Raw genomic sequence first — 12,258 nt, 5'->3', positions numbered from 1 at the left:
AAAAAAAAAAAAAAAAAAAAAAAAAAAAAATCCCTCTCCCCATTTCATCTAAGGTAACTGCCTTTGAGTCCTGAGAGTCTCTTATTGGTTTTTCATGACAGGAATTCTCTGTGTAGCTTTGGCTGTCCCAGAACTCACTCTGTAGACCAGGCTAGCCTCAAACTCAGAGATATGCCTTCCTCTGCCTCCTGAGTACTGGGATTAAAGGTGTGTGTTACTGGGGCTGGAGAGATGTTCAGTGGTTAAGAGCACTGACTGCTCTACCAGAGGTTCTGAGTTCAATTCCCAGCAACCACATGGTGGCTCACAATTGTCTATGATGGAATATGATGCCCACTTCTGGTGTGTCTGAAGACAGCGACAGAAAAAAAAAAATCTTAAAAAAAAGGTGTGTGTTCTCACTGTCTGGCAGGTTGTTTTGTTTTTAATTACATTTATTTCATATGTGAAATAAATGTGAACATATGTGTAGATCAGAGGACAATTTGCCAGAGGCAGTTTTCCCCTTGTTCCATGTAGGTATGAATGTCTCCGTCGTCCCTATTGCTTATTTAACCTTGTACATTTGATCATTTTCATTGACTTCCTCAACTGTTTATTCACTGAGCCTTAAGAAGCCCTCCTTTAGAATTCTCTGAGTCTTGTGCCACATTGTGTTTGCACACCCTTAATCTAACACTCAAGGGGCAGAGGCAGACAGATCTCTGAGTTCAAAGCCAGCATGATCTACAGAGTGAGTTCTTAAATAGCCCTTGACTGAAAGAACTTTTCTTGAAAAAAGAAAGGAAGGAAGGAAGGAAGGAAGAGAGAGAGACAGAGACAGAGACAGAGACAGAGAAATCTGAGTCTTAACAAGCTTCCTTTTATGGTTTTCTGAGTCTTAAAAGATTCCCTCTGGGGTGGAACATACCAATTCATTGTTTTTATAACACCCCTCAAAATGCTTCTACAAATCATTTTAGTTTTTTTTTTAAAGATTTTTATTTATTTATTTTATGTATGTGAGTACACTGTTGCTGTCTTCGGACACAGCAGAAGAGGGCATCATATTCCATCATAGACAGTTGTGAGCCACCATGTGGTTGCTGGGAATTGAACTCAGGACCTCTGGAAGAGCAGTCAGTGCTCTTAACCGCTGAGCCATCTCTCCAGCCCTCTACAAATCATTTAAACAAAATGTCTAGCACATAATCAGTGACAGCAAGACAAACTTTCAGATCCTGGCTTGGGGAAACAGCTTGTGCCAGACAATTCTATAAATATATACGGACTACATAATATTCCAGACAAAAGACAAACAAAACTGTGTGAAGAGGGCTGGAGAGATGGCTCAGTGGTGAAGAGAACACCAACTGTTCTTCCAAAGGTCCTGAGTTCAAATCCCAGCGACCACATGGTGGCTCATAACCATCCGTAAGGAGATCTGACTCCCTCTTCTGGGGTGTCTGAAGGCAGTTACAGTGTACTTATATATAAATAAATAAATCTTAAAAAAAAAGTGATGAAGACATGGAGTCAAAGCAAAAGGAAGAAAAGTGATTGAGACCATAACCCTGGATGAATAAATGCCCCGCCAGGTGAGTTCCACGTTCAATGGGCATTTCCCCCAAGGCACTCCGCCACTCCCTGCTGCACAGAGGGAAGCAGACTCGGGTGGAAAGTGACAGTGTAACTGGCTAGGAAGCAGAGTTTCAAGTACCGAGATGCCAAGGCAGCCAGGAATTGAAGAGGAATTCTGGGTAATGAATGGTCTACAGAGTGGGAACCTAAAATCTGAATGCAAATCTCCCCCAAATTCTCAGCTCTCTTCTAAATAGCACATGCACAGGGTGAGATTTCCAAGAGCTTAAAGGAAAAGCCAAATGTCTGGAAAAAGATCTTGGTAGCTGCCACGGTTCTAGGGAGGCAAAGCCTGGAGTCCAGAACCCACAAAATTAGAGGGCCTTCCTAAACACCTCTCACTGAGTCTCAAAAGACCCTGAGCAGTAAATACTAAAGAAAGATAATGCCAGGCGGTGGTGGTAGACGCCTGTAATTCCAGCACTTAGGAGGCAGAAACAGGCGGATTTCTCAGTTTGAGGCCAGCCTGGTCTACAGAGTGAGTTCTAGGATAGCCAGGGCTATACAGAGAAACCCTGTCTCGAAAAACAAAACAAAACAAAAGAAAAAAAAAAAAAGAAAGAAAGATAATGCAATCCAGAGAATCCACAAAGCATCAACCCAAAACATCCAGTTTACAACAAAACTTACACTGGAGCTTAGAGTCGTGGCATGGGACCCGTGGCAGTGGGCCAGCTACTTAGTTATTGAAATAGATCTATTTTAAAGTGTACGGTGGTTAGGATTAGGGTAACCACAATGGCTGTGGGAAAATAAGGATGGGCATTCAATGTTTTGCGGGTTGAACCCATATGGTTGCTAAAAGATTTTAAATGGAAGAAGAGAAAACGAGGTCAAAGGCAATAACCAGTCATCAGGCGGAGTGCTCACTCTTCCCTCCCAGTTCATATTTAAATATCACAACCAAACCCATGAAGTTTATTCCATTTCCACCACCATCTCATATGCAATCAGTTACCCCTTCCTTGGCGACTGAGAATGGAGGCTTAGCTGGAAGAGTGTGTAGGGGTGGGGGCAGAAATTCCAAAAGGTTGAGTGGAGAGAGGCCAAAGGAAATGGCCAACTTGGGTAGGCGGTTGCAGGGGCAGAGCCCGTTTGTGATTGGCCGAGTTGCAGAGGAGGGTTCTGCAGATCTCTCAGTCGCGTCGCTAGCGGGTGGAAAGTGACATTCTGGCACAGTCCCTTCCCCCCCTCCCCCGGCTGTTGTTGCTACTTCCACTAAGACCTAGCTCGAGGAACCGTGTGCTCGGATCCAGCGAATATGCAGAGTTCGTTGAAGCCCGCGGGCTCCGGGGGTCTTCAGCTACTGGTCTGCTTCCTTCTGCTTTACAGTCGTCCAGGCAGCTGCGGCGACATAAATGCCCACGGTCAGGAGAAAACTTGGGGTGGGGACGGGGAGTGCGGACAGGGCCAGACAGCAATTCTGAGAGCCGAGGATCTAGCCTTTAAGGCTAAAAGACTCGGGACAGATGCAGTCTTGGGACTTGGTATACAGGGTCTAGACATAGAAGAGGGGGGCCCAGAGAAATGCTAGGGGTTGGGAAAGAGTAAGGAAGACAGGTGAGCCAAGGGTGGCTGCGGTACACACCAGACGTTTCTGAGGACTCAGGAAAGAGATAACTAGGGCTTAGTGGAGAACCAGGAGTGCTTGTATTTGGTTATATGACCAAGGGAATAGGTGGGTGGGGCTGAGAGACGGAATCAAGGCTAAGCCGTAAACCGCAGAGTCCAGGCTGGACCCGGTTTCATGAAGTGGGGAAAGCTAGGTTGGGGTGAAACAGGTTAGAAGGAGACCATTCTACTTCCTCCTGTTCTGATCTGCGCCATCCTGGATGGACCTGGCGCGCACTCACTTCGTAACAGTCGGGGACAGACTGCGCAGCCTCAGAATACCTGCGCAGACCATTACACAAAGTCCTCGTCTGGCGCCCAGTCTCCCTGTGGGATTCTTGGGTTTGGAAGCCAATGTAGGGGATTCGCAAAGCACTGTGGGTGGAGATCTGGTGTCAAACGAGGGGAGAACTGAGGCAGGGTGGGGACGGAGTAGAATGTGGGTGGATTGTGAAGTGCAGATTCCGAGGTGTCTGTCATTACCGCCCACGGTGACTACTTCCGATCTTCAGCACCACGGACAGCTCCAGACCTTCTGCGGATCCCTATTTCCCCACCCACACCTACATTACGGCTCAGACACTCACTCTCTCAGACTGAACACCGCTTCTTCTCTGGAAGTTCTCTTTTTCACTACGACGCTAGAACGTCTATTTCTTCATAGGGCCAGGAAACTGTATTGGGCATTTATCTGGAGTGAGGGGGAGAACTGCCCATTCTTGGAAGACCTATGATTTGAGGCCAGCCTGAGATACATAGCAAGACTCAGGGTTTTTTGTTATTGTTGTTTGGTTGGTTTTGTGGGGTGGGGGGGGGGCGGAGGGAGTCGAGACAGGGTTTCTCTGTATAGCCTTGGCTGTCCTGGAACTCACTCTGTAGACCAGAATTCACTCTGGCCTCGAATTCAGAAATCCTCCTGCCTCTGCCTCCCAAGTGCTGGGATTAAAGGCGTGTGCCACCACCGCCCGGCTGCTTGCTTATTTTTTAATTAGCTGAAGTGGGACAGGGAGATTTTTTTTTTTAACCCTACTCACTTATTCCTCATTCCTGCCCTTCTCTTACACACAGTTGAGCAAACTGTGTTTCAGGAAAAAAAAATTCCAACCTTCAGACCTTACACATAAGAATATAGTCAGCCCTCCCTGCCCCCACGTCCTTCATCACAGAACTCTGCATCCTCAATTCTACCAACTGTAGATTGAATGCAGACAGCCCCACCCATCATTATTGTCTAAGCAATGCATAAAACAGCTATTTACATTATATATTAGTATTATAAATAATTGGGAGGTTATTTAAAATATAAAGGAAGAGACTGGCAGGAGGTCTCAGTAGATAAATACACTTGCCACCAAGCTTGACAACCTTGAGTTGAATCCTTAGGGTTCACGTAGTAGAAGGAGAGAATTGACTGTGGAAGTTGTCCTCAGATCTCCAGACTCATGCTGTGGCTTATATTTTTATGTGCATGTATACACATGTGTGAGTGCACACACACACAGACACACTAAATGCGATTGAAAATAAAGGAGGATATTTATAAGTAACATACAAATAATATGTTGTATTAGGGTCTTGAAAATCTTCATATTTGGTATGGAGGGTAGTCTGAGACCCAGCTTCTTGAAGATACCTAGGGGAGATTGTACTTTCTCTTTCTAAGGATTCTAAGGATTCAAGTTCTTTCCCATAATCACTCCTGCCTTCCAAGTTTTCCACAAAGAGCAGATCATCCACTTCTTCATATTTTACCTGTCCGTCACATGTGCACAGCTCCCAAGATCCTTTGTACCTGCACCATCACATGATACATTAGCCTGTGTGCTTGGTCCTTGCCTAGATACTGATACCAAGAGTGATTGGAAGCCAAGTGTGCTGGTACACACCATTAATCCCAGCACTTGGAGGCAGAGGCAGACAGATCTCTGTGGATTAGAAGCCAAACTGGTCTACATAGTGAGTTCTAGGACATCTAGAATTATTTTTAAAAGGTCCTATCTCAAACAACAATAAGAAGAGTAAACGGAGTTTAGGGGCTAGTGACGATGAAGGAAAAATGAGAAAGGAGAACTGGAAGAGGGGAAAAGGACCTGGCTCTGTGTTAACAGTGGGGGAGGGGGAAGATATTGGCTTCTCTTCAGCTGGGATTTGGAGTGATTCTGACGAGGTGTTTGATGACAGCATTGTTTTGCCCTTAGATGGTCAGGGCCAGGTGGGATCGGAACAGCTCTGGACGTTCCAAGGACTTATTGCTTCAGTCTTCCAGTACTTACAAGTTATATTCCACCAGATTGTACCCCAAGGTAAGCAAAAGCTGCAGAGCAGAGATGGGGTCCTGGTCAGATACTGGGGAGAGCAGTGAAAGGCTACTGGCCAGGGGATAGGATTCCTATTGTTGGAAGCCTCTAGTTTCTTATTGCCTTAGTGGGGAAGGGAACAAGAGGCTGCTGAGCACCCAGAAAGAGAACAAACAGCACACAAGTCCTTGGGACTGGTCCCAATCTCTATCACAGTCTGAGTTGAGGGTTTTTTCCCCAGAGCTGGGATTCCTTCAGTGCTCAGCCAAGAGACCAGCTACAAACCTCAACCTTCGTATAAGAAGCAGGGAAACTATGTAGTAGAGGAGAGAGATGAGAGGGACTAGGGAATCCATTATTGATAGAAGGCTGACCCTTCCGTAGAGGTTCACATGCATGTAGGTGGGAGAAGAAATCAACCTTGAGTCCACATTACAATACTTTAAGAAGTATGTGATTCCTTAGATCAGTAAGTCTCAAGGTGCATCCTAGACCAGCAACATGGGTGTCATCAGCGGGTACTCTGTCAGAAATATTAAATCTTAGGTCTGGGGAGGTGGCTCAGTTGGAAAGTATCTGCCATTCAATTGTAAGGTCCTGAGTTTTGATCCCCATCAACCACATAGAACAGGAGCAGTGGTGTGTGTCGGTGAAACCAGTGCAGTAGGGATGTGGGTGGCAGGGAGGGTAAAGATGTAGATTTCTGGAGATCACTTGATAGTTATTAGTCTAGTCTAATCAATTCAGTGAGGGACCCTATTTCAAAACACAAGGTGAAGAACCAATGGGATAGCTCAGTGAGTAAAGGCGCTTGCCACCAAGCTGGATTAACAGGTTTCAATTTTCAGACTCCTTATAAAGGCATAAATCTTACTCTGATCTCCAACAACCATGTGCACATATACATACACACACACACACACACACTCACAATGATATTGATAATGATATATAGAATGAAATGAAAAGTCAAGGGAAAATATCAGTCTCAAAAAAATAAGATGGAAAATAATCAATTGAGGAAGACACTCCAGTCTATAGTGGGTGAGTGTGTGTGTGCATACACACACATGTATACACACATGCATAACAACCTCACATACACGTCTGCATACACACATGCACACATGTGCACACCCATGTACAGTACATTCACACGCACATGCATAAATTCATCCTAACCTACTGGATATGAAAGACAGCCACCTTACTAATAAATCTTGTACCTAATAAAACACCAAAGTTTGTGTCACTGCGCTGGAGGGGTTTGAGGGCTTTTTGTTTTCTTTTCTTTTTCATTTTTTTTTCTGTTTTGTCTTTGATACATTTCTCCATCCTTGGCTTTACTTAATCCTACTGTGTCGACAAGTGAATCAGTAGATTCATTAGGAACAATGTGCAGGACTGTGCACAACAACCTTTCCACACCACATCACTTAACTTTCTCCGTTAAATGTGGTCTTACATACACTTGCCAGGAGAGGTCGCTCTGGCCCCAGTGCCAATTCACTCCGTCCTTTCACCTTACAGGCATGTTCTGGACAGATGACATAGCCTATGAGTTAATGACCAAAAAGGTGGAACACCTCAGCAGACTCCACTCCCAGTATCCATGCCGGAAGGATGTGAAGGCGGTTTCCTCCACCGCAACCACAGGGGTGAGGTATGGAAACCTATGGTAGGCCTCTGCTATGTAGGTTACTAGAACTGTGCATAGAAGCTACCAGGGCTGGAGAGATGGCTTAGTGGTTAAGAGCACTGGCTGCCCCTCTAGAGGTCCTGAGTTCAATTCCCAGCAACCACATGATGGCTCACAACAATCTCATAATGAAATCTGATGCCCACTTCTGGTATGCAACGGTACATGCAGATATACTGTGCTCCAGCAGTCATCTCTATGGGAACAGTTCCTTGGGGCACAATAATTGTACTTGCAAGGGGGCGAGGGGTTGGCAAGCCTAGGTCCCACCTGTCATCCCTGATTCTTTTAGGGTCAAGCAAGAGGAGAAACTTCGACTCTTATCTCCCCAAAAGGTGAGACCATTTATCTTTCCTTAAATTGTGAAGCCTTGACTTTAGCTCCTTTGGATTTCCTGGTAAGTCCATCTCATCCATCCTGCTTCCTTCCTTACTCCTGATTCTTCTCCCCCATCAGAGTCCAGCAGTCAAGGTGAACAGGGACCGATGCTCTACCACCAAAGTACTCCCAAAGGCCACCAAACAAGAGGCCACACACCCCACCAAGGTGAGTGGCTCCATTTGCCCAAGGAGACTAAAACCAAAATGGCATGTTTAAATGGGGTGAGGGGAAACAGGTACAAAAGAGGGGATGGGTGTTGGGATGAAACAAATAAACTCTTGTACCCAAAGGGTAATCCTGCTTGTTTATAAACTATCTAAGCATCCAGATGAGAGAGGAGGGTTGGGCCAAGACACCCCGGGAAGCTCCTAAGGAGGACAAAAGCTGAAAGATCATGCATCATACTTGAGTTTAAAATAGGAACCAAAAACAGAAGCATCATCAGTTTAGATGTGAGGAACCCCTGTAGAGTGAAGGCAGGGTGCAGAGGCTTCAACCCCATCTGCCTTGCTTTGCTGTATGGCCCAGGCAAGGCTCATCTCCTTGGATTCCAGACTAGAAATCACCCTGTCTAATATCTTTACTTCCTCAACCTGCCATGCTGTGTCTGTTCTTCTAGACTCAGGCCAGCTTCCCCTGCGTGATTCTTGCCCTCTCTCAAGGCCTGTTCCAAACATCAGACTTATCAATAACGAAAAGTCTTAGGGCTAAGACACAAATGACAAGAGAGTGACAGACAGAAGAAATCACAAAGAAAGGCACTGTAACCATAAATTTCTGGAGGCAAAAATGGCCTGGTCCTCCAGAGGAGCATCCAGTGACAGAGCTGAGCAGGGAGAAGGAAGTCCATGTAGGAGCTCACAGAGCACCCTTTACATTTTATTCCAAGGAGGTAGGGAGCTACTGGAATATTTTGAGGAAAGGAATGTCCTAATGGGACATTTAGTTTTTAAAAGGCCACCCTAGATGTGAGGCATAGTGGGACAGATCTGTGGTCCTAGTATTCAGGGGGGCTGAGGTAGCAAAATTGTAAGTTCAAGTCTACAGAGCAAAATCCTGCCCCTCTTTTAAAACACACACACACACACACACACACACACACACACACACACACACACACACTACAATGATGTTAGGTAAATGGGAAATAAGAAGAGCAAGAATGAAAATGAAGGAGATGTGAGAGAAGGGCCATTCTGGTCCAGGGAGGTGGGAAAGGCTTAGATTTTGGCAGTAACAAAGGAGCTGATAATTGTCCCTTCCTGCTTCCTGTATACACACCTTCCATCTAGAGACAGCCATGAGAAGTGGGTCCCAGACCTTGATACTTTCCAGGAAGACAGGCTCCCTTACTGCAGCATGGCAGCCAGAGTTTCTAAACCTGGATTGGTTGCTGGGGTAACACAATATGAGCTAAATGACAGAGACCCACCTGTGTGGAACTGGTTGTCGTGGCGCTTCCAGGAACACAAATGAAGTTCTGCCATTCTCCTTCAGCCCCAAGTATAATGGAAAATCACAGAAGGAGGAGGAGCTGTATGTGGGAGCCCGGGGCTTAGGCTAACAACCCTTGGGCTGAGTCACCATGGGGAAGGCTTACTCAGATGGAGCAATTATTACGTATTGGAAGGAGAGCCGATAAGGAGGCACAATGTCTCTCCAGCCTGACCAATTCCTTTGTTTCTTCTCTTTTAGGGTTTCTTTGGGCCATTCCCCACTGTGGGCCTCAACCTTGTTGCTGACTGAGATCTCATTGCATACGATCCTTTCCTCCAGGAAACCCCTTGTTGTCCTCCAAGGGGCAATTCTTGGATGACCCAAATATGAATAATTAAAGTTGACTTTCCTGCAAACACTTTCTGTGAGCTTGTCTTGAGGGAGGGTACATGGAACGTGAATTAACCAGATGTTCCCAAAGGAAAAAGGGGACAGAGAATGTACAGCTCTGAATGCTTGGTCAAAGGCTGGCGTCTGCCCCATTCCCCCTTTCTGAAATAGAGACTGAGGGGTGACAACAGCTGTCATGGCGGCCATCTCCAATGGCACCCTATTCATGTTGCATGGTCTGGTTGCCCACCCTTTCACGTACTGGGGAAGGAAAATCCATATTTGCCCCTAGTCAGTTCTCTCCATTCATCTGTCCTCTTATCCACCAAATCTCTTAACCATTGCTACTCTTCCAAACTCCCTCCTATACCTTTCTTCTTCATCCGTTTAACCCTGAGAACCATTGAACCAAGCTCCTGTGACTGTAGTTGGTTCCTCTGTGAATATATCTAATAATCTCAAAACCCATGAAGTCTGGGAGGATATAGATTCGTTCAGGTGTCTGAAGAAAGCAAACAGAGTGGGCATCCCACCCCTTAGCTTCTGGACCATATCTTCTTCACCCAACCACTGCAAGTGGATGGTTCCTGTTTCCACTAAGATCTTCCCATCCCAAGCCATGGACTTCTTTGCTTCTCACCTAGAAATGCATAGAGTGTATCCTTCTGTGAGTTTGACTGTCTAGAAGGACCTGGGATTTTATAATCTTCATATTGTTTCTGGGGAAGCTCTCATGTTGAGAAGGACTTTGGTTAAATTTAGTGGTAAAACATCTGATTCCTCCATCCTTGTGGACAGCTCTGAAGCATGTTCAGCCTTCTTGAGGATGCCAGTGACGTTCAACCCAGTGGGCACCAGCCCACAGTGCTAGTAACTTGTGCAACAGCATGCTTCAAGCTTCATACCATGGACCCTTTTCTTTTTTTTTTCAAGACAGGATCTCTCCACGTGGCCTTAGTTGCCCTGAAAGTCACTCTGTAGACAAGATTGACCATGAACTCAGAGATCTACTTGGCTCTGCATCCCAAGTACTGGGATTAAAGGCATGCTCCACCATTGCTCATCTTTAATATGACTGAGTTTTCCAGTTCTAAATTATGATTTCCAGGATTATCCCACTCAGAAATTACTGCACCTGACTTCTTTTGATTCAGCTCCTACTGAGGTTATTGTGTGCTACACGCTCCTCTAGGCCTTGACGAACCACTTGGGAATAATATTTTGTTTATAATACTGTTGCGGGGCTTGGTTGTAAATAATTTTCAGCCCACTCTGCTTTCCCTCACTGTACTTGCTTTAGCAACTTGACCCTAATTGTGTTGCCCTGGACCTGTGCATCCGGATCCTTGCCTGGGCCATTATTTTTACATACAGGCACCTCATTCTCAACACACCTTTTCAGTCACATCTTAAAAATCAAAGTTGACCTGTGTGGTCCAACCCTGGTCTTTCTAATATTTCCACATCCAGGAAAAAAAAAAAGTGGACAAAGGTTAGAAAGAAAACACCGTAGTAGAAGTTTGGAAGTCTGGAATTTCGAAGTTTGAAACTTGAAACTGTGAGACTTAATTGAATAGGTGAAAAAGATAGGAACTTTTCAAGATTTATGTGGGTTTTTTTTTTTATCTTATGTTCATGAGTGTCTGCCTGCATGTATGCATATGCACCACATGTGTGTATGACTGGAGCCTTTGGAGACCAGAGAAGTATGCTGGATCGCCTAGAACTGAAGCTACAGACAGTCATAGCCACTGCGGAAGCTCTGGACAAACGCCAGTCCTTTGCCGACTGTTCTGCTCCAGACAAAAACTTTTGAAAGGAAGGGAGACCTGGTTTGTTTGTTTTAGAGGATCGTGTGACACTACTTGAATCACACCTGTCTGAAAGAGGGAGGGGCAGTGGAACTTATAGCAAGGTGAGGCTTCTGCATAAGGATGGGGTTAGGAGAAGGAGGGGCAGGGATTGCTCCTGACTGAAGCACAACCCAAAAGAGAGTGAGAAATGACACCAATGCAAGAGGTCTTACAGGAGAGCTCATGGACCTGGCAACTGTTGGGATGATTTTTGAATTGTCTCCTCCGGACTTGTGTTCAACTCCTAATTTCCAGACCCTCCAGACATGACCTTATTTGTAAGTAAGGCTGTTGCAGCTGAAATTAGTTAAAATGTGGTCATCAAAATGAATTTTAGTCTGAAGTGGCTGCTGTTTTTACAAAAAGGGAAAGTTGAAGACAGAGAGGCACAGAGAAAAGACTTGAACAATCACTAACTTTCAAAAAGTATGACATAATAATAATAATAATAATAATAATAATAATAAGAAGAAGAAGAAGAAGAAGAAGAAGAAGAAAAAGAAGAAGAAGTAGAAAAGCAACTTATGGGGGCTGGCGAGATGGCTCAGTGGGTAAGAGCACTGACTGCTCTTCCAAAGGTCCTGAGTTCAAATCCCAACAACCACATGGTGTCTCACAACCAGCCATAATGAGATCTGAAACCCTCTTCTGGTGTGTCTGAAGACAACTACAGTATACTTATTTATAATAATAAACAAATCTTTAAAAAAAAAAGGCACTTGCTGGCAAGCCTAAAGAAAAAAGAAAGAAAGAAAGAAAAACAACTTATACTGAGCAATGATTTCCACAAAAAAAGAGTGGGAGGAAACAAATCAAATAATGGGTAAATAAGTGGGCACTTTATGTTTTCCGCTATTGTAATTTTCCTTTCATTAATTTTCACCTCCATTTATGTTCCAGGGGAGTGCTGGGCATGAATATCTCTTCCTCTGGGTGCCCATTATGTTAGCAAGATGAAGGAGGTGATAAG

The 12,258-nt window shown here is 45.0% G+C and overlaps 1 protein-coding gene across 1 annotated transcript; it reads left to right on the top strand.

Moving 5' to 3' along the window:
* The first annotated feature begins 2,759 nt into the window (after positions 1-2,759).
* Resp18 (regulated endocrine specific protein 18) lies at positions 2,760-9,461 on the top strand. The gene is made up of 6 exons (XM_031368877.1): positions 2,760-2,987; positions 5,430-5,534; positions 7,059-7,191; positions 7,520-7,562; positions 7,684-7,773; positions 9,304-9,461. Exons 1-6 carry the CDS (start codon positions 2,882-2,884, stop codon positions 9,352-9,354), a joined length of 528 nt encoding a protein of 175 aa, XP_031224737.1. The 5' UTR covers positions 2,760-2,881; the 3' UTR covers positions 9,355-9,461.
* Positions 9,462-12,258: the final 2,797 nt, after the last annotated feature.

This window comes from Mastomys coucha, unplaced genomic scaffold (assembly GCF_008632895.1).
Source record: "Mastomys coucha isolate ucsf_1 unplaced genomic scaffold, UCSF_Mcou_1 pScaffold14, whole genome shotgun sequence".
Classification (NCBI taxonomy): domain Eukaryota; kingdom Metazoa; phylum Chordata; class Mammalia; order Rodentia; family Muridae; genus Mastomys; species Mastomys coucha.
This window is presented reverse-complemented; position numbering and strand designations above follow the sequence as displayed.

Excerpts from the sequence above, each read along its gene's own strand:
- Resp18 (XM_031368877.1), top strand. The coding sequence starts at position 2,882 with ATGCAGAGTTCGTTGAAGCCCGCGGGCTCCGGGGGTCTTCAGCTACTG. Across the intron at positions 2,988-5,429 it reads CGGCGACATAAATGCCCACG|ATGGTCAGGGCCAGGTGGGA; the intron begins GTCAGGAGAAAA and ends TTTTGCCCTTAG. Across the intron at positions 7,774-9,303 it reads AGGCCACACACCCCACCAAG|GGTTTCTTTGGGCCATTCCC; the intron begins GTGAGTGGCTCC and ends CTTCTCTTTTAG.